Source organism: Salmo salar, chromosome 04, assembly GCF_965601325.2.
Source record: "Salmo salar chromosome 04, fSalSal1, whole genome shotgun sequence".
NCBI lineage: Eukaryota > Metazoa > Chordata > Actinopteri > Salmoniformes > Salmonidae > Salmo > Salmo salar.
In genome coordinates, this window is record NC_138294.1 from 63,069,908 (window position 1) to 63,097,828 (window position 27,921).

The following is a 27,921-nucleotide window of genomic DNA, read 5'->3' on the forward strand; positions in this document are numbered from 1 at the left end:
TAATCTCACAAGACAAGTTTTTTTTTTCCGACCACAATCTTAGTCACAGGAACAGACTCACCAACAACACAGCTCACGAGGCAGCAGATCTAAGAGAAGGCAGGCACTCAAAAAGCTCTGCAAAGTTGTTCTGAAAGAAAAAAGAAGAAACGCTTACTGACTTGAATGTTGTATTAAAGGAGAAGGAAACCCCTTGTGAGACGAGACACATTCAAAACAATAAGTAAGTAATGTATTATCTGATAATATGTAATTATGTACGATTAGATTAATCATCTATGTTTGTGTTATTACATTGTTATGACATATACAGTACTCAAGAAGATAGATGCCTTTGCATCAAACTAACTACACTGTTCCATTAGGTCTTATGGGGATATTAGAAAATTTATCATCTGTGCAAAATTTTGTAGGCTACTCAATGTGTGAAGTAATGAGAAGGGGATGATATTTTGGCTTTAAGAATTTGCAACATAATATTGTACAACAAGGGGCAAATCAGGATACTGGAATTTACTTTTGAAACAGATTGTGAAATGCAGAATTTTACCATTGCATTGTGTGCACTGAATATGTGTGTATGCGAACTTTGAGGATTTACTAAGAATGTTGGTTCAGCACCGTATCAATGTACTTATGTGGTATTCTATGTTTCTATCAATAGGGATATAGTATGCATATAGTTCGGATGCAGAGGGTAAATAAGAGCCAATGGCTAAACTGATGTCCATTTACTTTTGAATATAATCTTAACAAAACACATGTACATTAAAACAGTTATTTGTCAACATTCATAAGAATAAGCTAAGATCCTTTGTGCATCTCCTGGTCACTATATCATTGCTGTCTCAGCAGTGCAACAGAAGGGTCAGCCATGTAGCCTTTTAAGCTCTCAGAGCAGAGCTCTCTCTGGTGGTAATGTACTCTGATACTCCCTGGGGATGGGCTCTAACTATCTTTCTCCATCTGGCTCTCTCTCCGCTCTCCAAGATCATCCCCATCGCTTTATCCATAGCATCCCTCCCTACTACTCACAGTAGTATTGAGTAAGATTCAAACACACACACGCTCTGTACATAGAGGTTGATTTGTCATGCGGTTGTGGATTTAAGGTGTTTATTTAATATACGAATGATATGATAGACAGAGACATAAGAGAAAATGTGATCCAACAGACCACTCTGTGAAGTTGTCTTCGTACATACATGGAAGGAATTAATTCATCTCTGTGTAAGTACAGTTATCTGTATGTTAAACCTTCAGGTCCCAGATGGCTTCATGTCCATGTTTGAATTATTGAATCATAAGCAGGTGTTGATGATGGCTTTGCATTTGCTTTGTTTATGTGGGAAAGTTTCAGTTCTTCTATTGCCATAACTGAATTCACTCCAAACTGTAAACATTCACTCCAGTCAACATGTCGTGCATGAGCTCACTGTGAGAAACTACTGTAGAGCAGGCTACTAATAGAAACCAGGAATATAACCAAATGACAATTACTCACTGTTTGGTTTTACATGTTTGCATATTAGTTAGATGTGTCTCAAACTGTGATTCTAAAATGCTTTGTTTTCATGATGATCCATGATGTCATTGTCTACCAGTCTAGTTGTTTTTTAACAAGATCTGCACAGGAGGACAATTCAAATGTACACGGTTACATAAAGACTGTATCAGAGCAGAATAAAACAAGCACAACAATTAGATTATTCAGCCTGAGTTTCAGCTATACTGTAGTTAATGTGAAAAGATGAAATTAGCATAGGAAAAACAATGTGTTTAATGAGGAACAGACTATATGTTGTGGTGGGAGAGAGCTCATCATTGATGTTCTACAGTTGGTAGACACTGTGGTTTTGTTTTTTTGTAAGTAGGGAGGGGTTGGTAATCATATGACACCACATCAGAAAATAGCCTTTCTTCTCTGAGAGGAAGAAGCCATTTTGAGCCCCAGGTCCAGCAGCTTTAGATGAGTGGATGAGGATCTATAATGTACATCAAGTGATAGCAAAATGGCCACATCGATTATGCATACAGACATTATCTCATAGAGTGGATAAGAGACATTGTTCACGTGCTGCACACTGTTTTATGTGCCCACTGATTTACACTGACTGTGTGTTGTGCCATGCAAATGGACCTGAAGTACACATTACACTAATTTGTTTTACAGTAATGGATCAGCAGAATAACAATATGTTAAAAAAACTATCGTGACTAATGTTGAGCCTTAGATTATTTGTTTTCACAATGCTGTATCCCCTAGTAACACAGTTCTGTATTATTTCATTCATTTGTCAAGGGTATCATAAACCAAAATATTTGATGAGAATGAGATGGATCTAGATGTGCTGGGTTATAAATGGGGATGTCTTTGAATCATGCTCCTGACTTCTCTCTTTCTGCTGTTCCACACATGTTGTTCTCCTCATGGTAGGCAGAGAGGTCTTCAGAGTTTCACTCTGAGTCATTGTCAATCTCCTTCCTCTTTTCTAGGGCATCTACAAGGAAATAACAAAACAAGTCGTTTCTCATGTCATCCTTTTTCTGAGAAATAATTTAAATCCCAGAAATAATGATTCATTCTGATCAGTTTAGCTTGAAGAGAAATGTGATTATTTACAATGTGTCTCAGTAATTGCTGTCCTAATTTTCAGCTGAACTGTCTAGGAATGTTTTGTCAGTTATTTAAGTAAAGAAAGGGTTCTAGGCCTGGATAGAGTTTTGTATTAGCTATAGTTGTCATGGGGAAGTGCTAATAAATAACCAGCTTTGTTAGCCATCTGGGGGTGAAACATCACATGTCTAAAAGCTGGTGTATTTTGAGGTCAGCTCTCTTATTATGTTTCAGAGAATCTAGATAAATGGAAGAAATTGTAAAGTCAATGTCTAGTTATTCAAATGTGTATGACCAAACAATATTTCATCATGCCAAAACTCAGGAAGATAACCATGAATGCAGTCCCTCACTGCAGAAAAATTACATTAAATTAGAATTTGTCAATCCTCTCATTTATAATATACTGAACATACTGTATTAACATGACTGTGATGTGTTATCATTGTAACTCCTCCTCTAGAACAGGAGTCATTATGAGCAAGTCAAAGGGCCCAGAGTACCCTTCCTTCTCTCTGGAGACGGATGACAGGACGGATGATGAGAGGGCACAGAGCAGACAGGTGAAGAAGCCTGACCGGCTGGTGTCTGCCCTAGGCTTAGGCAGTTCGGGGGGGCCCAAAACCCCCATGGACTCAGACTACCAGGATGAGCTGGAGGAGGCCGCTCCCAAGATTAGATTCAATCTCAATTTTGACAAGTGAGACAACACATTCACAAAATATAATAACACATTCTGTACAGTATGGAGACAAATGGTGTTTAATGCCTGATTGTAGGGCTAAGTCACACTAATAACAGTCTTAATACTGTTTGAGAAAACACAGATGTCTTCCCTCAGGGAGGACGTTTTGTTAATCAGAAGTTCATTTACAATATAACATGAGAATAAGGTCTTTGTTTTGAAGCCCTTTTGGGAAAGACCATTCATTTTTTGTTTTCCAATTGAAGAAGAAATGCTTTCCCAATACTAAAGTCTAACATTTTTCTTTGTAGGGAAGTACGATGTTTGGAGGAGAACAAAGAGGACAGGGTCAGCAAGAGGTTTGACATCAAGAGGCTGTTTGAGGCCGTGTCCACTGGTGACGTCATGAAGCTGGAAGGGCTGCATCAGTACTTGCATCAGTCCATGAAGAAGCTCTCCAACACTGAGTGTGAGGGGGACTATGCATTACAGTATATAGTACTGTATAATTGTAGCATTTTAGGGTACCACTTTACATTACAGTGCTATTATTGCTGTGTAACTACTCGTGTTATTACAGTGTAATGAGTATTGTAAACTAACCCTATTTTCATGTCCACACCTCTGATCAACCTTAACCCAACCTATTACCCTAACCCTAGCTTGATGTCCACACCCTGGCTCAACCCAAAACCTATCCATTAACCTAACCCTACCTTCATGTCCACACCCCAGTTAAACCCTAACTCTAGCTATTACCCTAACCATAGGTTCATGTCCGCACCCCGGTTCAACCTTAATAACCCTAGCTTCATGTCCACATCCCAGTTAAACCCTAACTCTAGCATCAATCCTAACTTTAACTTCATGTCCACATCCTAGCTCAACTCTAACCCTAACCTCAACTCTACCCCTAACCCTAGAGTGGTAATGCATCGTACCTATAGCTTTAACACTAACGCTGACCCTAAAGTGTATTATTTTATACCCCATTCTTTCACCTCTTGCTCTCCTAGATCAATCGTATGGTAAAAACGTCCTGCTGAAGGCTCTACTGAATCTGAGAAAAGGCAGAAATAACACAATTGAATATCTTCTTGACATCTCAGAGAAGATGGGGGACATCAAAGAATTTGTAAATGCTGCATACACAGACAGCTATTACAAAGGTGAACTGTCATATAACCAGAATTATCATTAGTTGATGTTGTTCATCTATTCCACACATGCCTCTGACAACTCCGTTCTATGTACACAGCCCTCAACATACCAACACAGTCATGTAACTGTATATGTCAGGCCATGCATGTTATGATATTCTATCCTTTCTATCTACGGATCAAATAGGTCAAACAGCCCTTCATATTGCCATTGAGAGAAGGAGCATCTATTTTGTTGAGCTATTGATCAAGAAAGGAGCAAACGTCCATGCCAAAGCCTGTGGGAAATTCTTCCAGGCCCATGATGGACCCAGCTTCTACTTTGGTGAGTGTGTCAGTATCACTGAGCCTTGAACAGTATCCTCCTCTGGTAGGTTTGACAACAGACTCTTCTGCTTGTCAGGCGTCTAGTCATCCCTCAGAGAATAATCATTCCCTTCTTTATGACTAAGGGAATTTTATTAAAGTGTTTTATGAAGCTTTATTTAAAGTGGATTTACATATCCAGAAAATATTTCCAACAAGGTTGTCACTGTTGTGGTGGATAGGGTAATAGAAAGGACATTGAATTGAGGGAAAATGTGTTTCCAGGTGAGCTGCCTCTGTCTCTGGCTGCATGCACCAACCAGCCTGAGGTGGTGGACTTCCTGCTGGAGAATGACTACCAGAGAGTGGACGTGAGGGAGAGTGATTCCCTGGGTAACATGGTGTTGCATGCCCTGGTGGTGTTGGCTGATAACACACCAGAGAACACTGACTTCATCACCTCTATGTACGACCACATCCTCACAACAACTGCCCGCCTGCACCCCGAATGGAGGCTGGAGGACATAGAGAACAACCAGGGCCTGACGACTATAAAACTGGCTGCCAAGACTGGCAAGATCGGGGTAAGGGAGGAGTCCAATATGGAGTAATGCTGTAATGGTGTTCGGCCCAGTAAAGACCTTCTGGAGAACAGATCAACAGTTTGTTGTTTCCAAATTAAGTAATCTCATTGTCATCTCATCTTCACTGTAATATTTTGTTCCTGTTAGACGTACGAAGAAAATGCATTTTTCTTCCATACAGTGCATTCCGAAAGTATTCAGAACCCTTGACTTTTTACACATTCTGTTACGTTACAGCCCTATTCTAAAATTGATTGAATACACGTTTTTCCTCATCAATCTACACACTATACCCCATAATGACAAAGCGAAAACAGGTTTTTAGAAATGTTGCAAATTTATTACAAATAAAAAACAGAAATACCTTATTTACATAACTATTCAGACCCTTTGCTATGAGACTCGAAATTGAGCTCAGGTGCATTCTGTTTCATTGATCATCCTTGAGATGTTTCTACAACTTGATTGAAGTCCACCTGTGGTAAATTCAATTGATTGGACATGATTTTGAAAGGCACATACCTGTCTATATAAGGTCCCAAGCAATGAGGTCGAAATAATTGTCCGTAGAGCTCCGAGACAGGATTCTGTCAAGGCACAGATCTGGGGAAGGGTATCCAAACATTTCTGCAGCATTGAAGGTCCCCAAGAGCGAAGTAGCCTCCCTCACTCTTAAATGGAACAAGTTTGGAACCACCAAGATTCTTCCTAGAGCTGGCCGCCCAGTCAAACTTGAGCAATTGGGGGAGAAGGGCCTTGGTCAGGGAGGTGACCAAGAACCCAATGGTCACTCTGACAGAGCTCCAGAGTTCATCTGTTCATCTGTGGAGATGGGAGAACCTTCCAGAAGGACAACCATCTCTGCAGCACCTTTATGGTAGAGTGGCCAGACGGATGGCACTCCTCAGTAAAAGGCACATGACAGCCCACTTGGAGTTTGCCAAAAGGCACATAAAGAAACTCAGACCCTGAGAAACAAGATTCTCTGGTCTGATGAAACCAAGATTGAACTCTTTGGCCTGAATGCCAAGCGTCACGTCTGGAGGAAACCTGGCACCATTCCTACGGTGAAGCATGGTGGTGGCAGCATCATACAGTGGGGATGTTTTTCAGCAGCAGGGTCTGGTAGACTAGTCAGAATCAAGGGAAAGATGAATGTAGCAAAGTACAGAGAGGTCCTTGATGAAAACCTGATCCAGAGCATTCAGAACCTCAAACTGGGTCAAAGGTTCACCTTCCAAAAGGACAACAACTCTAAGCACAGAGCCAAGACAATGCAGGAGTGGCTTCAGGACAAGTCTTTGAATGTCCTTGAGTGGCCCAGCCAGAGCCCGAACTTGAACCCGATCGAACATCTCTGGAGAGACCTGAAAATAGCAGTGTAGCGATACTCCTCATTCAACCTGACAAAGCTTGAGAGGATCTGCAGAGAAGAAGGGGAGAAACTCCTCACATGTGTGCCAAGCTTGTAGCGGTATACCCCAGAAGATTTGAGGCTGTAATCACTGCCAAAGGTGCTTCAACAAAGTACTGAGTAAAGCGTATGAATACTTATGTCTATTTCAGTTTTAACATTTTTATAAATGTGCAAAAATTTCTAAAACCATGTTTTTACTTTGTCATTATCGAGTATTTTGTGTAGACGGATGAGGGGGGAAAAAAACAATTTAATCAATTTTAGAATAAGGCTATAACGGATCAAAATGTGGAAAAAGTCAAGAGGTCTGAATACTTTCCGAATGCACTGTATGTGTTTATCATAATGTGCTACGTCCTTCCATTACGTGTAAACCAATTGTTTTATTCCTCATCTAGCTGTTTAAGCACATGATGCATCGTGAGTTCCAGGAGAGGGAGACCAGACACCTGTCCCGTAAATTCACTGAGTGGGTTTACGGACCCGTCCACTCCTCCCTGTATGACCTGGCCTCATTGGACTCCTACGAGAAGAACTCTGTCATGGAGATCATCGTCTACAGCAGTGACATTCCTGTGAGTCACATTTATATCTGTTGAGATTTCTAGCTCACTCAGGAAAAGAAAAAAATATATGTATATAAATAGATAAAAGAGAAGCAAATGGGTCTGATGTGTTCAATTAAATGGGGAACGAGTGATTTCTTTAAGTTTCTTAGATGCTCAGATATGTTACGTTGGTCGAGCGAGAAGAAAAAAGAAAGGAGGGCATTCACCAGAGCCACATCAGGAAACACTCTAAAGGGCGCTCAACCAAGCTCATGCATCACATGTGGAGACAACGAGCACGGAGGTAGGCTGTTCGCCTGCAAGGTCTTCAAGAAGCTCAATCTGACAGGCAAGAAGGCTCAGCTTAGGAGAGCAGGAGCATGCTTTAAGTGCTTGCGCCTTCATGGTGACGATGGCGGCTGCACACAAAAGTATCAATGCTCAAAGGATCACTGTCAGAAAGAGGGCTCTTCAGACCACAATTACTTGCTCTGTCCAAAGTCACAGCAAGAAGAATGTGCGCATGCGCAGCTTCACTAGAGACTTAAATTACAGCACCTGGTAATCACTTCACCGTAGACAATCATCAGGAGCACACAGCCCGTTGGTATGTAACTGCGAACTACTCAGTCTAGCATTGATGTTTAAGTCACTTATATGTTTGTGCACTGAACATTTACCTCACTGTGTCGGTGTTAGTTGGCCGGGAGTAACTTGTAGCTCGCTGGGTGCGGTAGCTCAGCGAACCAGATGCTATATAGCATTAGGCTATTATTATCAGCCATTTGCATTGTACTGATTGTTCAGAGCACTCTGCTGGTTTCTGGTGGCGGTGGTGATAGCGGTGGTTTGGTTCGGTGATCCATGGTGGAGTGCCGCATTATGTTGCGTTTGTGTGTAAATCCTTTGGACGAGGCATGTGGTGGCATGGGTTCTGTGTCCTGTGACAGCGTCCATATCAACCTGTGACGGCAGAGTCACTGTGCGCATGCTCCTCTGGCGCTGGGCATTCTGGGTGATGTAGTCGGTGCTGTTTTAAGCCAGATTCGCCACATCTTTGATGGTGTTGCAGGCTTATTTGATTTATTATTTACATTATTATTATATTACTTGAATAATATACTAAATAATATATCTGAATAATATATTGTCATTACTTGTTTGTTGTATTTCAGGTTTATGACCTGTGGTCATTTGATTTCAAATGAAATTAAGGACAAAACACGAGTCATGACATTGTGTGCTTCCTGGTGAGCCTTTTCGGAGGGCTAAATAACGAAAATCTGAACAGTCATAAACCACGGTTCTTCTTTTACATGGATAATGCAAGGCTAGAACATTCGTCACGAGACTAACTTCTGATAAGCAAACAGTCCACCCATAAAGCTGTCTGCTCATCTGTTGACTTACTAGGCAAATCAATAATGAGTGAAAGCCAAGAATAAGGATAGAGTCTACAGTTAAAGGACTACTTAAACCCAGTTGGCAGAAAACACTTGAGCTTGATTTAAACACTAGAAAAGTTGGCAAGATGGCAGCATCAGAGGAGGAGCTGGAGAGGCTAAAACAGAAGCGGGCAGCAGCCCAGACTGCGTTCACTAGAAGAACCAATTACCTCACCTACAGAGCTAGTGCACTGGGGGAAAGTGAAATGAGAAGTGAGTGGAGGAACTTTAAAGTGGATCACTCCAGAGTCAGAGATGCAGGGTTTGAGTATGCCACGGCCCTGAGAGAAGTGGACGATGATGAAGCCAAAAAGAAGGCGGAAAACATTGATGGAAAAACAGCAGAATGTGACTGTAAGTTTGATGAAACTGAACAAATCATCCTGATCAGCTTCTGGACAAGGTTCGCTGAGGCGGAAATTACCACCCTCACTGAAGAGGCTGGATCAGCCATGGACCAGGCCGAGGACACCGATCACCACCATATGACCAGGAGGGAATGTGAATTGATTCATAGGAACCTGGAACGGGAGGTCAACAACTTCGAACGAGGATTGGATGAGTGGAAAGATTTGATCCCTCGGTCCAAGGCAACAGAGTCAAAGGACCAGATCCGGAAGTTGAAGAAAAGGCGTGAAAAACTGTGGGATGAGTGGGCATGGAAAGGCGGTTCTCAATCCGACGACGAAGAGAAACTGGGAAAAGTGAAATTTGTGGAGCACGAGGAGCCAGTTGGGACTTACAACTACAGGCCCCAGATCAGCCTAGAACGTGCACGCTTGCCCATGTTTGCTGGTAATATGAGGGATTACTACCGCTGGAAAGCTGAATGGGAGGACTTGCAACGTCTGGGAAACCCTCATGGATTGGAAAATGTGAGAAAATTCTATCTCTTGGGAAGCCTAGATGAAAAAGTCAAGAGGGACCTCGTATTGTCCAGCTGTGGATCCGCCAACGACGTGTTCAGGCTCCTGGACAACAAGTACGGAAATAAGCCAAAAATAGTGCTGCTGATTGCACAAGAAGTGCAAGGACTTTGCCCCATCAAAGGAAACCATCCAAGGAAGACAATCGAACTGATTCAAGCCGTGGAGAGAGCTCTTCGTGACCTACAAGTCTTAGGGGAGGAAGATGCTGTGAAGAACCGAGTGGTTGTGCAGTCGATTGAAAGTAAGCTTCCTGACTCCCTGAAAGAAAAGTGGTTAACACACAAAAATGACCCTGGAAGCGGGTTTTCACCACGCAACCACTTTGACTGTCTACTGCAATACTTGAAAAAGCAGGACGACATTCTCGAGGAGCTAGACCAGCTACAGCCTAGCCCGGCGGACAATACTGAGAAAGAGGAAAAGAGCGGAAAGCAGAGCGATGCAAAATTGGGGAAACGGGGGCTTGGACTAACCAACAAACAGGAGGAGCTCCTTGCCAAACTTTCTCCAGAGGTGCGAGCAGAGTTCAAAGAAGCCTTTTCAAATAAGATCACAATAAAAGTGTGTGCTAGCATTGGTTGTGAGCCAAAAGAGTGCCCTGTCATAATGATGCTATTGGATGTGACGACAAACTCTGGCCAGCTAGTCGGTACGTTGATTGATCTCGCTTCAGATACTAATTATATCTCTAATAAAGCAGCAGAGCGTCTCAAGCTAAATGGTGAGAACATTAAGTTGATTGTCCAAGGTGTTGGAGGGAAGGAGAAAACCATTACTACCATGAAGTATACCCTGAGGCTGAGAGTAAAAACTCCCAGAGGTACGATAGCAGAGCACAAACTCCTCTGTCACGGCTTGGAAGATGTTGCGAAGGTGAACCAAGCTGTCACGCCACAGCAACTGCAGAAGTTCTTTCCAAATGTTCAACTCAAGGACTTTGTCCGGCCCGAAAAGATCGACCTGTTGATTAGCCACAGAGAGGGTCGCCTTGTCCCACAGCCAGTCAGAGTAGTTGGAGACCTTGTCCTCTGGGATGGTCCCCTTGGGAAGGCTGTTGGTGGAACGCATCCTGACCTCTTTGAAGTGATAGACCTAGCAGTGCACAGGTCTGAAACACATTTCTCTAGGTCAATGAGAACAGCTTCAAGGGCGTACAAAGAGATTCTCGTGAAGACGGGAGGACCCAGTGGAGTTTCGGTGGAAGAAGACGCAATCCTCCGAAACACTGCAACTACCAACAAAGAAGTTTTTAAAAGGTTCAAGTGGGACAGTATTGGCGCCGCCTGTGATCCTCAGTGTGGTGGCTGCAGATGCGGTAGGTGCCCCCCTGGAGGCAAGGAAATGACCCTAGGAGAGGAAAGAGACTTGGAGAAAATAAAGGAATGTCTCACCTACGTGCAAGCTGACAAGCACAGCGAATCCCCTCACTGGGACGCAGCTTACCCGTGGAAAGGAGACCCCACAACGCTGCCTGACAATCGACGTGCAGTGGAAGCGACCTTTTTAAACACTGAGAAACGACTGTAGAGGGAGCCAGAATGGAAGGCTGCGTACAGAGAGCAAATCCACGATATGGTCTCGAGGGGCTGCCGTTAAAGTCACCCAGGAGGAAATCGATAGCTGGAAGGGACCTAAGTGGTATATCAGTCATTTAGTTGCTCCTAATCCTCACTCAACCACTACCCCTGTAAGAATTGTCTGGAACAGTAGCCAAGAATTCATGGGAATAAGTTTAAATGATCTACTGTACAAGGGTCCTCATGTCCTAAATCAGATAAGGGGCGTGCTTCTGAGATTCAGGACTGGGTTGTACGCCGCCCTGGGCGATGTGAAAATAATGTACAACTCTGTCTGGCTAGAAGACAAAGAAGTACACCTCCATCGATTCCTCTGGAGAGACAATCCTGAGGAGGTGATCGAAGTCTTTGCTGTCGTCAGGGTCAACATTGGCGATAAACCTGCTGGTTGTATTACCCAGGTGGCAATGAGAGAAACAGCCAACCTGCCCCAGTTTGCAGCCATGGTTGAGGAGCGCAGAGTTGTGGTAGAAGATAGTTATGTGGATGACATCTTGATGTCCCACAATGACTTGCAGATACTGGAGAAAATCACCAAAGGAGTGGAAAAGATCTTAAAGGCTGGAGGCTTCTCCCTTAAGCCATGGGTCTTATCAGGCCAAAGTGGGAGGTCTGCAACCACAACTGATGCCAGTATCAGTAAGACAACTGTGAGTGTGCCCAAAACGCTGGTGTTACCCAACCAGATGCGGGACGAAGAGAGCAAAGCACTTGGAGTCGGCTATGAACCAGAGACCGACAAACTTCGTGTGATGACCTCTGTAAATTTCTCAAAGAAGAGAGGAAAGATGAGAACAGGAGTCGATTTGCGCGAAGAGGAAGTCAGAGGTAAAACTCCAAACCCATTGACCCGTCGGATGCTGCTAAGCCAGATTGCTGGATTCTATGACCCCATTGGTCTTGCCACACCCGCAAAGCAGAAAGGGGTTATGCTTGTGAGAGAAGCTTACCAAGAAGCGAGTATAAGCAGTCCAGTTAAGGACACTTGGGATGACCCACTCTCACCAAAACTACGAGAGGCTTCCATAAGACTCCTCGAAGAATATGTGAGACTTGCCTAGATCAGGTTCGAAAGAAGCCTCACACCAACTGGAGCCATAGGCCATCCAATGGGAGTCACGGTTTCAGATGGGAGTGAGGCTTCCTACGGCGTGGTGCTCTATCTCCGTTGGGAGACGCAGAATGGGGTCGTAGTGAGGCTGGTTGAGTCAAAAGCAAAGCTTACCCCTCTCAACCAGAAAGGAGACGTGATTAAGGCAGAGGTATGTGGTGCTGTCTTTTCGATCCGCCTGAGAAAATACCTTGTAAAGCACTGCCGCATCAAGGTTGCACGCTGGGTCCACTTCGTGGATAGCCAAACAATCCTGGGAGCAATTCACAAGGATAGCTATGGCTACCAAACTTTCTTCGCTAACCGCATTGGAGAGATCCAGAAGGCTGGACCAGTGGAAGACTGGAGGTGGATTGAGGGCAACCTGAACATAGCAGACATCATCACAAGGGGAGCAACTCCTGAGGAACTCGATGAAGGGTCAGAGTGGCAACAAGGCCCAGAGTTCCTGAGTTGGCCTGAGGCTGAGTGGCCTGTGAAGACGGCCAGTGAGATAGTGACCAGCGTGGCTGATGACGTTAAAAGGTTGCAGAGAAGAGCGTTCTCAGCTGTAGTCACCAGGTCTCAGGCAGAAAAGTTCTCAGACCCCAGCAATACTGATGTTGGGGCAGACTTGCAAGACTCCGCACCGCGACCGCAGATGAAAGACCAAGGTCCAACTCCAGCAGTAGAGAGGCCAAGGAGGAAGCCCTGGGGTGTAGCTCTAGTGCGCCTTGTCGGGCCCGAACGATTCAGTAGCTTGTCTAAATTGTGTGGAACAATCGCCTGGGTTCGAAGAGCGGCAGAATCCTGGCTGAGGACAAGCTACCAAGCCTCGAGCTCAGCAAACTGGGAGGTGAGGGGGCCCAGGCTGTCTGTGGGAGAGAGAACAGCGGCTTTCCAAGACCTAGCCCTTGCAGCCCAAGACGGCGTGAACTTTCAGGATACGACCTTAAACCGCCTTGTTGTGATGAAAGATGACAACAAAGGACTCTTACTTTGTGGTGGTAGAGTCCAGTCTTGGAATGAAGACGGAACCGCTGTACCTTTAATCCCGTTCCGGTCGTGGCTGGGGGCCTTGCTTGCGAGGGAAGCTCATGAAGCGAATCATGAAGGGGTGGCTGCCACACTGCTGCACACTAAATGAAAGGCCTGGGTTGTGCAAGGTCGGAGGACAGTGAAGAAGGTGGTCAACAGGTGCATCACTTGCAAGAAGCAAAGAGCCCGGCTGTGCCAGCAAGTGATGAGCGCTCTTCCTCAGGAACGTACCAGTAGAGCGACCCCATTCGAGTATACTACACTAGACCTCTTTGGACCCTTTGAAGTGAGGGACGCTGTTAAGAAAAGAACCAAGAAAAAGGTCTGGGGAGTCGTGTATTGCTGCATGACTTCCAGAGCCGTCCATGCTGATCTCATCGACGACCAGTCTTCTGAGAGCTTTCTTCAGGCCTACTCCCGGTTCACTGCTCTGAGGGGGCATCCCAAAAAGCTATGATCAGACAGAGGCACAAACTTCTTGGGAGCCAGGCCTGCTCTGAGAGAGCTACACAAGCACCTGGCCTGTTTGCAGAAGGCATCCGTTGAAGACAAGGCTGCCAGAAATAGCACAGAGTGGCAATGGGACTTTCATCCTGCAGACTCACCACACAGGAATGGAGCACCAGAGGCAGCTGTCAAGCTCCTTTAAAGAGCTCTTAACAGTCTTGGCGGAACAACTGGCTGCTACACCTGGGGGGAGTTCCAGACCCTTCTCTACTCTGCAGCCAACTTGACTAATGAGCGACCCATCGACGCCAGGGCACAGGAACAAGAGGACTCAGTGGAGTACTTGACCCCCAACTCCCTTATCCTGGGGCGCACCGGACAGGGAGGTGACATACACGGAATCGACATGGAAACCCGCTCTTGGTGCAGGCTGAGTGCTGTCCAGGCTGGAGTCGACAGGTTCTGGAAGAAATGGAGCGAACTGGCAGGACCAAACTTGTTCATACAACACAAGTGGCACCGAGCAGAGAGAAGTATCAAGGTTGGAGACGTAGTCTGGATTGCGGACCAGAACGCTCTGAGGGGGCAGTTCCGGCTCGGCCGGGTTGCTACAACATATCCAGATGAGAAGGGGGTTGTCCGGGATGCGGACATAACAACCTGCATGGGTCTTCCTGCTCCCATGGTTCCCAGGGCCCGGAGGAAGGACTCTACCATGCACACGAAAATCGTCATTCGCAGGGATGTGAGGAGGTTGGTGATCTTGATTCCTGCTGAAGACCAAGAGGAGGTAAGATAAGTCCTCGCCATGGGTACCAAAAGACTGTGACTCGGTGTTCTTTGCTTAGGTAGCGGGTAACCCTGGGAGGCAACTGAGTGCTTCGAGGGCAAACCTACACTCAGTAGGAGGAAAGGTGGTGGAGCCTACCTCCTTAGTTAATACATGTTTGTAAATGCCTACAAAGACTGGACTTTAGTTTGAAATTCTCACTGAGAGACTCAAGAGACTGTGCCCTCCTTGGATCTTCGATCAGTCGGCCAAGTGGGAGGTGTTGACATTTCTAGCTCACTCAGGAAAAGAAAAAAAAGATATATATAAATAGACAAAAGAGAAGCAAATGGGTCTGATGTGTTCAATTAAATGGGGAACGAGTGATTTCTTTAAGTTTCTTAGATGCTCAGATATGTTACGTTGGTCGAGCGAGAAGAAAAAAGAAAGGAGGGCATTCACCAGAGCCACATCAGGAAACACTCTAAAGGGCGCTCAACCAAGCTCATGCATCACATGTGGAGACAACGAGCACGGAGGTAGGCTGTTCGCCTGCAAGGTCTTCAAGAAGCTCAATCTGACAGGCAAAAAGGCTCAGCTTAGGAGAGCAGGAGCATGCTTTAAGTGCTTGCGCCTTCATGGTGACGATGGCGGCTGCACACAAAAGTATCTATGCTCAAAGGATGACTGTCAGAAAGAGAGCTCTTCAGACCACAATTACTTGCTCTGTCCAAAGTCACAGATCAAGAAGAATGTGCGCATGTGCAGCTTCACTAGAGACTTAAATTACAGCACCTGGTAATCACTTCACCGTAGACAATCATCAGGAGCACACAGCCCGTTGGTATGTAACTGCGAACTACTCAGTCTAGCATTGGTGTTTAAGTCACTTATATGTTTGTACACTGAACGTTTACCTCACTGTGTCGGTGTTAGTTGGCCGGGAGTAACTTGTAGCTCGCTGTGTGCGGTAGCTCAGCGAACCAGATGCTATATATCATTAGGCTATTATTATCAGCCATTTGCATTGTGCTGATTGTTCGGAGCACTCTGCTGGTTTCTGGTGGCGGTGGTGATAGCGGTGTTGGAGTGCCGCATTATGTTGCGTTTGTGTGTAAATCCTTTGGACGAGGCATGTGGTGGCATGGGTTCTGTGTCCTGTGACAGCGTCCATATCAACCTGTGACGGCAGAGTCACTGTGCGCATGCTCCTCTGGCGCTGGGCATTCTGGGTGATGTAGTCGGTGCTGTTTTAAGCCAGATTCGCCACATCTTTGATGGTGTTGCAGGCTTATTTGATTTATTATTTACATTATTATTATTATATTACTTGAATAATATACTACATAATATATCTGAATAATATATTGTCATTACTTGTTTGTTGTATTTCAGGTTTATGACCTGTGGTCATTTGATTTAAAATAAAATTAAGGACAAAACACGAGTCATGACATTGTGTGCTTCCTGGTGAGCCTTTTCGGAGGGCTAAATAACGAAAATCCGAACAATATCAAAAGGATCAAATCATAAGCCCCTTTATACCTGGTGCTAACATGCATCCTTTGTCCTGATCTTGGCCACATTCTGATTGTGCCCAGATTTTCAGACATGCGTCTACACATCTGTCCACTGCATTGTGACGAAATTTGCTGATCCCTCCCTTTATGCAAATTATTTGAGAGGTATTATTTTTAAATAATATTTATTTATTTTAAGACACATGTTGATGGCCTTGTCACGTCCTGACCAGTATAAGGGGTTATTTGTTATTGTAGTTTAGTCAGGGCGTAGCAGGGGTGTGTTTGTTTTGTGTTGTCGGGGTTTTTGGGTATTGTACTATGTTTTGTAGTTCTATGTTCTTTCTATGTTGTGTATTTCTTTGTGTTGGCCTGGTATGGCTCTCAATCAGGGACAGCTGTACTTCGTTGGTGCTGATTGGGAGCCATACTTAGGTAGCCCTTTTTCCACCTGTCTTTTGTGGGAAGTTGTTTTTGCACTGCTGTGGTTAGCCTGCAAGACTGTTTAGCTGTTGTTCGTTTTTTCTTGTTTTGTGTAGTGTTCAAATAAAAGTCAAGATGAGCATTCACATACCCGCTGCATTTTGGTCCAATCAATACGACGGCCGTTACAGGCCTGAGTTAATGGTGCCACCTGTCAATGATTTTAGAGGGCTGGATAATGATAATTTAAATGGTTTCACTTTCCAGATCCATCTACACTTCCAGACACAATGCATGCCTGACTACCTCTGAAGGTGGTCAGGAAGATTAGATCACAATCAGATCAAAATGCATCTTTTATTTTTTTAATTTAAAAAAAATATTTTATAAACAATACAAAACATTCACATACAAATGACAACATCGTACAAACATCAACTACATCACACCTGCCCCGACCCACTAGCACACACCCCCCATCTCCAGCGCCCCATCACTCTGTTTCTCTCCATAGCCCACTCACTTTCAATTTTTAGATAGTAAAGCGTTTGACCTTTCCATTGTGTTATCGACGAACGATTGCTTGATTTACAGTTTTTACGTATATGTTTTTTTTTAAAGATGATTGACGAGTAAAGTATCGTCCAACCCATCGGTTATCTTACTGCACCCCCTCTTATGCCATGTCTTCAAATATGCAGATTTACAGATTAGAAGTACATTTACATTGTAATACTTCTGAAAGCCAACTTTCTAACTCCGCCCATAACTTTTAGACTTTATAACATTCCGAAAAGGCATAGATTATTTAGTCATTATTAGTTTTACACTTCAGACATGACTCTGCCGTTGTGTTGCAGAATTTGTGAATTTTGTCTCAATATTATTCTATAAATGTATTTATACTGGATTAAGTGTACATTTTTGTTAACTGTAATCTTGTTAATTATGGCCCAACATTCCCTCCATATTGTGCCAACATCAGTTATTTATTTTTAAGTCTGGTTCCAATAGTTAATTTTTTTTGTAAGAGATTGTCAGTTGGATATGCTCTCTGCAAGGTTTTGTATAGCTTACCTAGCATATGAATATCCTTTTCTGACTCAAATAGGATTCCCTCAAGATTGATCTGATGTCCAAAAGATTTTGAATAAAAATGTTGTGATCGAAAACATTTAAGTTGCATGTATTTGACAGTATTGCTTTTCAGAATTACCAAGTCATTTACAGTTTCTATGCCTTTAGTTTTTACATGTGGACCAATTTATCGGTGAATTCTGAAAAGCTATCCAAGGATTGGTCCATAAGGTTGTGTTTTTAGAGAGTGATATTGGTTCTTGTAGAATACACTTAATTTTCTTCCAACTATGAAGTTATTAATATTCTTAGCTTTATCCTTTGAAAATAGACACGTAAAAAGATTCTGGCTATGAGCATCTGAATAGTCTACACCTGTCTAAAGAATATGGGCACACTCAGAATGGGTCCGTGCTATCAGATAGCATTGACTAATCAGAATGTGGGCAACATTAGGAAGGACACATGTTAGCACCAGGTATAAATGGGGCTCTAGATGCCTTTTCCTGCTGTTGTGCCCTTGAGCAAGGCACTTAACCCCTAAACTGCTCCATGAGTTCTGCACTGTGGTTAACCCTGTGCAGCTGTTCTCCAACCTCTCTGTGAGTGTGTGTCTCTAAAGAGAGAAAGACTAAAATATAGATATACTAGCATAAAGGTGTGGTTATATTATATCAATATTATAAAATATAATTTCAGAATCGCCATGAGATGCTGCAGATTGAGCCTCTGAACAGGCTACTGGAGGAGAAGTGGGACAAGTTTGCGGCTCGGATGTTTTTCTTAAACTTCCTGGTTTACCTGGTTTACCTCTCCGTCTTCACTGCTGTTGCCTACAACAGGAAGAAGGGAACGGTGAGGTCTTTGCATTATCACAATAAGCTGCATTATTCTAGCCTGGCTGGTCCAAGAGCAATTAAGTTTGGATCCATGCTAACATCATTCAGCTATAGAGGAGATCAAATTATTATTTATGAATCGTTTATTGTCACATACAGGTGCAGTGAAATGTGGTGTTTTACAGGGTCAGCCATAGTAGTACGGTGCCCTTGGAGAAAATTATGGTTAAATGCCTTGCTCAAGGACACATCGACAGATTTGTCACCTTGATGGCTCGGGTATTAGCAGCATACCATCCTGCATCCCACTGCTGGCTTGCTTCTGAAGCTAAGCAGGGTTGGTTGTGGTCAGTCCCTGGATAGGAGACCTGATACTGCTGGAAGTGGTGTGGGAGGGCCAGTAGGAGGCAGCCTTTCCTCTCGTCTGCCCCAGGGCAGTGATTTGGGACATTGCCCTGTGTAGGGTGCTGTCTTTTGGATGGGATATTAAATGGGTGTCCTGACTCTCTGTGGTCACTAAAGATCCCATGGCACTTATTGTAAGAGTAGGGGTGTTAACCCCGGTGTCCTGGCTAAATTCCCAATCTGGCCACCTAAATATCACATCATGGCCACCTAATCATCCCCAGCTTACAATTGGCTCATTCATCCTCCTCTCCCCTGTAACTATTCCCCAGGTTGTTGCTGTAAATGAGAATGTGTTCTCAGTCAACTTACCTGGTAAAATAAGGGTTAAATAAAAAAATCTAAACCAGCAACCTGTTGGTTACTTGGCCAACACTCTAACCACTAGGCTGGCTACCTGCTGTCCAAAGACAGTTATTTTAACTTCAGCTTAATTTCTTCTCTCACCCTCTGATATCCAGCCACCTTTTACTCTGGAACATACCAGACAGGAGTACCTGCGACTCGCCGGTCAGCTTTTTATAACTGTGGGAGCCTGCTATTTCTTCATAAGAGGGGTATGTGTGCATGTGTGATGTGCTTTGATTATATGAGGATTAAGGCCAGGATTCAATCCGATTCGCGCTAGATCCATGTTATAGCGCGGTTGACACTTAAAGGTATTTTCTAATTGAGCCGACACCTGCAGCATTTACCTTGAACGCTATCTCCATTAACGCGGTAAGATTGCCTTTAAAAGCTGTGTTGTCTGCAAGCGCGATCGGATTGAATCCCGGCCTAAATGTTTGAAATATCATTTAACAAAACTGTATTCAAAAGTGTGGTTGATCAAATGTTTTTATTTTTCTATCCCAAGATATTAGACTTGAAGAGAAAACGTCCAAGCCTGGACACTTTGCTGATTGACGGATACAGTGAAATCCTTTTGTAAGTTGTATAAAATCTCTCTCCACAAACACTAATTATTTGATATATTATGTATCACCTGCCCCTGCATACTTTAGCAATAACTAAGGGATTAGAAGAACTTCTAATAAGGACAACGCCACATCTTTCAGAACGCCTTGCAAGCTTGTGGGCTAGACACACACACTCCTACTGGTAAACACTGTATAATAACATGCTGAAGTCAGAGTGGTCCAACGCAGTACTAGTCTATCTTTGATCCTGACATCTTAGGATACGTTTTCTAAGCCATGTTGATAATGTTTCTTGGCAGCTCTATGCATGTGTGTGTAGGAAGTTAGTGTTTCACTAGTGTCAGAGGTTATCTCTCTGTGATTCCAACTCTCTTCCGCAGTGAGTTGATGAAACGTTTGACTTTAACTTGCCTTTGTGTGTAGTTTTCTGCAGGCGATCTTCTTCCTGGCCTCCTTAGTGCTGTACTGCTGTGGTAGGGAGGAGTACCTGGGGTTTCTGGTGCTGTGTCTGGCTCTCAGCTGGGTCAACCTGCTCTACTTCTCCAGGGGATACAGACACATGGGCATCTACAGTGTCATGATACAGAAGGTACACTGGATACCAGGGCCTGTTTTCACAAAGAGTCTCTGAGTAGGAGTGCTGATATAGCAACACTTGCCTTTTAGAACGCAATGAATAAAATTCTATGGCGAGAGGGGACCTGATCCTAGATCAGCACTCCTGCACTGAGACTTCAGAATTCAGTCCCAGTGACACTCTTACAGAGAAGCTACAGGATTCATTGCCACAGGGTATCTACCATTGGAACAACATTGGTGTTATGACCAAGCTGTAGTTATAATCCAGTTTGTTTGATACTCTCATTCTTACTCTCTTTTTTTTCCCTTTGTAGATGATCCTAAGTGATATCTTGCGCTTTCTCTTCGTCTACGTTACCTTCCTCTTTGGGTTTTCAGCAGGTATTTCAACTCTCCTCTGTCACTTTTGCACGCAGGGACACAAACACAGCCTGTCAGTGGCTCATGAATTCAAAATGTATTTGTTTATTCTTCCAACATCATCAAAAGACCTATCAAAATTGCAGTTGACAGCTCCCTCGTTCATTGACACTTCTAAACAACTGAAAACAATTGAGAGAATATAAGCAAACAATATGAATGGGGTCACTTAGGGGTCACTTAGAAATGTCCTTGTTTTTGAAAGAAAAACACTTTTTTTGTCCATTAAAATAACATCAAATTGATCAGAAATACTGTGTAGACGTTGTAAATGACTATTGTAGCTGGAAACGGCAGATTTTTTATGAAATATCTACATAGGCATAAAGAGGCCCATTATCAGCAACCATCGCTCCTGTGTTCCAATGGCACGTTGTGTTAGCTAATCCACGTTTATCATTTTAAAAGGCTAATTGATCATTAGAAAACCCTTTTGCAATTATGTTAATAATGGTAGGGAGGAGTACCTGGGGTTTCTGGTGCTGTGTCTGGCTCTCAGCTGGGTCAACCTGCTCTACTTCTCCAGGGGATACAGACACATGGGCATCTACAATGCTCTCGGTAGCCGAATGCTGTTCATTGACTACAGCTCAGCGTTCAACTCCATAGTGCCCACGAAGCTCATCACTAAGCTAAAGACCCTGGGACTAAACACCTCCCTCTGCAACTGGATCCTGGACTTCCTGACGGGCCACCCCCAGGTGGTAAGGGTAGGCAACAACACGTCTGCCACGCTGATCCTCAACACTGGGGCCCCTCAGGGGTGTGTACTTAGTTCCCCCCCTGTACTCCCTGTTCACCCACGACTGCGTGGCCAAACATGACTCCAACACCATCACTAAGTTTGCTGACGACACAACAGTGGTAGGCCTGATCACCGACAACGATGAGACAGCCTATATGGAGGAGGTCAGGGAACTGGCAGTGTGGTGCCAGGACAACAACCTCTCTCTCAATGTGAGCAAGACAAAGGAGCTGATTGTGGACTACAGGAAAAGGCAGGCCAAACAGGCCCCCATTAACATCAACAATGCTGTAATGGAGCGGGTTGAGAGTTTCAAGTTCCTTGGTGTCCACATCACCAACGATCTACCATGGTCCAAACACAGCAATACAGTCGTGAAGAGGGCACAACAAAACCTTTTCCCCCTCAGGAGACAGAAAAGATTTGGCATGGGTCCCTAGATCCTCCAAAAGTTCTACAGCTGCACCATCGAGAGCATCCTGACTGGTTGCATCACCGCCTGGTATGGCAACTGCTCGGCATCTGACCGTAGGCGCTACAGAGGTTATTGCGTACAGCCCAGTACATCACTGGGGCCAAGCTTCCTGCAATCCAGGACCTACAGTATATAATAGGCGGTGTCAGAGGAAAGCCCTGTTTTAGACTGTTTTCTCTGCTACCGGACGGCAAGCGGACCCAAGGCTCCTTAACAGCTTCTACCCCAAGCCATAAGACTGCTGAACAATTAATCAAATGGCCCCCGAACTATTACATTTACCCCCACCTCCATTGTTTTGTACACTGCTGCTACTCGCTGTTTATTATCTATGTATAGTCACTTCACCCTACTGTACCTACATGTTCAAATTACCTTTAACCTGTACCCCGCACACTGACTCAGTACCGGTACCCCTGTAAATAGCCTCATTGTTATGTTATTGTGTTACTTTTATAATTTTTTTACTTTGGTAAATATTTTCTTATTTCCTCTTGAACTGCACTGTTGGTTAAGGGCTTGTAAGTAAGCATTTGACGGTAAGTCTACACTTGTATTCGGCGCCTGTGACAAATAAAGTTTGATTCAAAGGGTGGCTACTTTGAAGAATCTCAAATATAAAACATATTTTGATTTGTTTAACACTTTTGTGGTTACAGCATGTTTCCATATGTCTTCACTATTATTCTGCAATGTAGAAAATAGTAAAAAAAACAAAAAAAACACCTTGAATGAGCAGGTGTGTCCAAACTTTTAACTGGTACTGTGTGTAAAAAATAAAACCTCTGTGAATGGACCGTGGTAAAGCATTCTCTGTCCCTCCACAGCGGTGGTCACTTTGCTGATGGAACCTGAATTGCCGGCCAGTAATACAGCACAGCCAATAAACAGCACAGATGGAAAAGGTCGTACCCTTTTCCTTCCCACTGAGGATTCGTGTATAAAACCCACCTTCAGGAACATCTCTCACACTATCATGGAGCTGTTCAAGTTCACCATCGGCATGGGAGACCTGGAGTTCACAGAGGGGTAATAATTGATTTTACAGATGCTAAAAGGCTCTTTAGATAGACATGTCTAGCACCCACCTGAGTGATGCCAAGACAGCCATTTTTCCGCCAGAAAGATCACCACACATCAGTTATAAACTTCCATATACTGGACTAGCTATCATGGTGGAGAAATGGGCAGTTATTTAGGCAATAAGGAATGTGTTTTTTCTAGGTACCAGTACAAGGAAGTGTTTTACATGCTGCTAATCTCCTACATCGTGCTCACCTACATCCTGCTGCTCAACATGCTCATCGCCCTCATGAGCCGCACTGTGGAGAAGATGTCCCTGGAGAGCACCAGCATCTGGAAACTACAGGTGTTCCACCACAGGTTCACTGGCGGACAGATAGACGTACTGACAGAAAGGGAAATGGCACATTTCTTTTAATGTGTTGTTTGTTTTTGTGGATAGTTTGATATTAGCTCTTCATTGTAATGAACATGTGTGTCTACAGCGGGCCATCACCATCCTGGATCTGGAAAGGAGCCTGCCTCGCTGCTTGAGAAGGAGGCTTCGTTCTGGGGTGGACAAGGACCTGGGGACCAGGGCTGGAGAGAAAGACCGCCGATGGTGCTTCAGGTGGCCAATTTATTTACATACTCTAGATGTTGAATCAATGATGAGAGAATAGATAAATTCTTTCAGACATCACAACCTGATTGTATCTGACAAAAGTACAAGTGAACATACCTGTACATTCCTATTGGATAACATTCTATAGATTTGATTGCGTCCAATATCAATAGCATGACAATCATTCCCAACACTAGCCCATTTCGACAGGAACCCATCATATCAGGAAAATATCATTTAAAGCCCCTCATACAACCCCAGCTGAGTGATTGTGCGTCTAGAATTAAATGACTGAATGCACTCCACAGCCGCTGTGCACAGCAGCACCACAGCCTGGTACATGGTGTGCTGCATCATTGATTTGCTTTCTGTGACAGCTGATGGATGTGTCATACACTCAGGGACAGTAATTGGAGCATGTGTCTGTCTATCTGTCTGTCCTCTCAGAGTGGAGGAAGTCAACTGGAACAAATGGAACACCAACCTGGGAATAATCAATGAGGATCCAGGGAGCGGAGATACGGCCAGGCTGTCCCCTTCACACAGCAGCAGAACGCTAGGCAAAGGTATAGGCCTAGAGTGTGTGTCCGTTTGTGTGTGTGTTGGGAGAGAGAGAAGAACAATGAGTTTATGGCTTGGAGGCATTTTTACACCCTCTGGATCACATAATATTCATCTGTCCAAATTAGTACTATTCAAATGTAAGTACACCAATCTAGTACCGGGTCGGACCCCCCTTTTCCTCCAGAATTCTTCAGGGCATGGATTCTACAAGGTCTGGCATTCAAACGTTGCTCATGGTATCAAGAGACCTAATCTGTGCCAGGAAAATATTCTCCACACCAGTACACCACTGCCACGAGCCTGTACCGTTGACATCAGGCAGGATGGGGCCATGGACTCATGCTGCTTCTGCCAAATTCTGACTCTGCCATCAGCTTGACGCAATTTGTCAGAACATGCAATGTTTTTCCACTCCTCAATTGTACAGTGTTGGTGGTCCAGCTTGTTTTTCGCTGATAGAAGTGGAACCTGGTGTGGTCGTCTGCTGCAATAGCCCATCTGTGACAAGAACTGACGAGTTGTTCAGATGCCGTTCTGCGCCGTTATTTGCCTGTTTGTGGCCCACCTGTTAGCTTGCACGATTCTTGCCATTCATCTTCGACCTCTCTCATCAACGAGCTGTTTTTGCCCACAGGACTGCCATTGACTGGATGTGTTTTGTTTGTCGCACCATTCTCAGTAAACCCTAGACACTGTTGTGCATAAAAGGCCCAGGAGGGTGTCCGTTTCTGAGATACTGGAACAGGTGTTGTGCCAAAAATCTCCCCCCTGCCAGAATCCCCCCCCTTCTAATTTCCTTCATTTTGTCACAAGAGTCAAATATTTTCTGTGACACACATCAGAGTCAAATACATTCTATAGAACAAACTTCACATCAGGATAGGCAACCGAAATTAATAATTAATGTATGTGTGTTATATTAAACATAGAGGGAGTAAAATGTTGGCAAGCAATAAACATTTCAGAACAACTATTGCTGAGTTATTATCCTTACACTTTCAAAAATACTAGTCGAGTAAGACATGGTAGAGATTGAATTTTGGCAAAGAGACTTATTTATAGACTAATTCAAAATCAGTATCGGATTTAGGTACGAGTGACATGGGCAGCCGCCTAGGGCGGCATCTTGCCGGGGGCGGGTGCTGAAGGGGGGTTCGCCCAGGGCGCCATACAAGCTAGAACCACCACATACACTTGAAACAAATAGCCAAACCGAAAACTGCAGACAAAAATGCTTTCTGCTACTAAGATCAGTGAAATGTAGGCTAAACTGACAACTGAGTGAAGAGCAGAAATCTCAACTAGCAAGCAAGTCGCAGCAATGAAGAACGCGAAGGGGGGAGAATTATGTCAGGGGGGAGATTTTCGGCACAACACCGGCACGCCTGGCACCAACGATCATACCACGCTCAAAGTCGCTTAGGTCACTCTTTTTGCTCATTCAAATGTTCAATCGAACAGTAATGGAATGCCTCGATGCCCGCTTTATATAGTGAGCCATGGCCACCATTTTCGTGAACGGGGTACCTAATAAACTGGCCACTGAGTGTATATTGACATTAATATACTGTATCAGTCATTTTGGAGTGCATACAGATGAACATTTCAAACTCTTTTTTCTCTATAGAGAGGAGCTGGCGGGGGTTCCTGGGAAATGTCAGTCGAAGACAACATACACAGCCTCAGCATCAAATACAAGTAGAGAGCACAGAGATGTCCTCTCTGTCTCCTCTCAGCCATGTCTGAAGTCTGCTCTCGCATCCTCCTGACCTAGATGGTTCTCTTCCTTGCAATGATTGTGATGTGTGGTTGTTTTACCAATGCACTGATTTCATTCAATTACTAAAATGTATATGTACTCTGGTTTAGTCCATTCGTGTGGTTTATAGACCCAATAGGAGGGTAGTGGAGGGTTCTAGCCTCTAGAGGGCAGGTTTAAACAGCAAACACATTCACTCCACTGTTATTGTGATTTACAATATTGATTTATTTATACTTCAAGCTGATTGTTAGATTTAACAGTATATGTGCCCTAAAATGACTGCAATCTGTGTTGAGCAAATCGTAGGGATGAGATCTTAATACATTGGAAATCATTGCAAAAGTGGTCCTTAATCCTCATATGTTTTACTTAAGCAATAACATAAAACTGGAAAACTGTATAAATGTATGGTTATTTTAATGAACTAATGTATTGACATACTTACCTGGCTATCCAGACTAATTTCTCAGACCAAAAGCCACACCCACAAAGGTTTGTTTCTTCTCTTCAATGAGTCTGGATTTGACTCTTAGACTTATATTGAATGCGAACACATTCGGACCGTCTGATTGGTCCCAGAAACCAATGGGTTGGGCCATAAGTATAGTAATAACCAAAAAGATAACGCCAAAGATTTTTATAACTAACCTAAGACAGACTGTTGTTTCCAAATGGGAGCAAATTAATCATATACTGCTTTGACATAGGATTTAAGGTATTTTGCCTGTAAAAACATTTCAGACATGTTTATATGACCCTTTTACAAACAAGCCTATTTTTACCTGCATACACCTTTTATACCTCCCGTGTGCATGACGACATGCCAGGGAAGAGTGGTAGTAGTGGTGTGCAGATGTGGGTGGACATCTATTTGAATAAATCCATGGAGAATATACACCATCAAAAATAAATCCATTATTAATTAGTTTAGGCATGTCCTAAGAAACATAAGACTAATACAATGTATTTTCAAAAGAATAGAATGGTATATTGAGTTAATTACTTTATTGATCTATGCAGCCTATATGACTGCGGCATGCACATGAAATCAGTTATTTTGTTAAAAAGACTAGACACACAGTCAACACACATTTTACAGTAGGCTTAGAATATAATGAAATATAACAGAATAAAATACAAATCTTTTTCCTACACAACTTGCATTATGGCAACAACATGTGGAACCCGTCATATAAAAATGATATGTTGAAACAGAGCCCAAAGCAAGCCCATGCTTTTTTAATCCACATTTCATCGCTTTCCTACCCTCACTCTGCTTTGTTAGGGAGCAGGCATAGTCTTACTCTGAATGTATCTTCATCCTTTCAAAAGCATTTGAACACCCTCTGTTGGCTTTTGGGGTTGCTTATACATGACCGAGCAAAATAATAGGCCTACACTGAATTTAGGCTACATTATTGCACGCTAAATGTTTCTGATCAGTGATAGATGAGACAATGAATAGATGAGCTATACCACCTCCACTTATTTGTCCAGCCAGACAATTAACCAAATATACAGATGGAGATTTAGTGAAACAAAATCACATTGATTGATTAAGATAAGTCACAGGCCTTTGGTTGGGAGTAGGCCTCGGCTAGATTACTGAGCGACCGACTGAAGAGAAAAATAATCCACTTGTTAATCTACATAACATCCTGGCAAAATGCTCTGATCAGGGCTAATAAATTAGCCAACTAGACAAGATGATCATGAGCACCACTCACCTCAATTGAGCTAACATTTCCCCAGCCTAATATCCAAACAGAGATTCAGTGAAAAAAAAACTCTGACATTGATTTATCAATACACCAAGCTTGTCTCAAAGCAGAGCAAAACGATGCTGAAATAGTTAACCACACGCAGGTAGTTTATTGCTTCTATCAAATGTATTATAAAAATTGGATGACTTTGGGGTTTCAGTAAGCAACAATTGAATGCCTTCATTACAAT

General features: G+C 43.6%; 1 protein-coding gene across 5 annotated transcripts; it reads left to right on the top strand.

Moving 5' to 3' along the window:
* trpv1 (transient receptor potential cation channel, subfamily V, member 1) lies at positions 1 to 26,412 on the top strand. Of its 5 annotated transcripts, none has more exons than XM_014197074.3 (17): positions 1 to 223; positions 3,086 to 3,317; positions 3,614 to 3,771; positions 4,319 to 4,471; positions 4,650 to 4,787; positions 5,054 to 5,352; positions 7,168 to 7,344; positions 18,332 to 18,487; positions 19,338 to 19,433; positions 19,733 to 19,803; positions 20,220 to 20,385; positions 20,690 to 20,756; positions 22,843 to 23,044; positions 23,240 to 23,384; positions 23,524 to 23,648; positions 24,090 to 24,208; positions 25,834 to 26,412. In XM_014197074.3, the coding sequence occupies exons 2-17, from the start codon at positions 3,094 to 3,096 to the stop codon at positions 25,950 to 25,952; spliced, it is 2,415 nt and encodes an 804-aa protein (XP_014052549.1). In that variant the 5' UTR covers positions 1 to 223; positions 3,086 to 3,093; the 3' UTR covers positions 25,953 to 26,412. The 5 variants fall into 5 exon arrangements, with proteins under 5 accessions (XP_014052549.1, XP_014052550.1, NP_001133970.1 ...); NM_001140498.1 differs by having other exon boundaries at positions 180 to 223; positions 3,081 to 3,317; XM_014197073.3 differs by lacking the exon at positions 1 to 223 and adding an exon at positions 758 to 1,230.
* Positions 26,413 to 27,921: the final 1,509 nt, after the last annotated feature.

Bases quoted from the DNA above. Each gene is read 5' to 3' on its own strand.
- trpv1 (XM_014197074.3), top strand. From the start codon at position 3,094: ATGAGCAAGTCAAAGGGCCCAGAGTACCCTTCCTTCTCTCTGGAGACG. The intron at 4,788-5,053 runs GTGAGTGTGTCA...ATGTGTTTCCAG, and splicing joins TGGACCCAGCTTCTACTTTG to GTGAGCTGCCTCTGTCTCTG. The intron at 20,386-20,689 runs GTACACTGGATA...TTCCCTTTGTAG, and splicing joins ACAGTGTCATGATACAGAAG to ATGATCCTAAGTGATATCTT.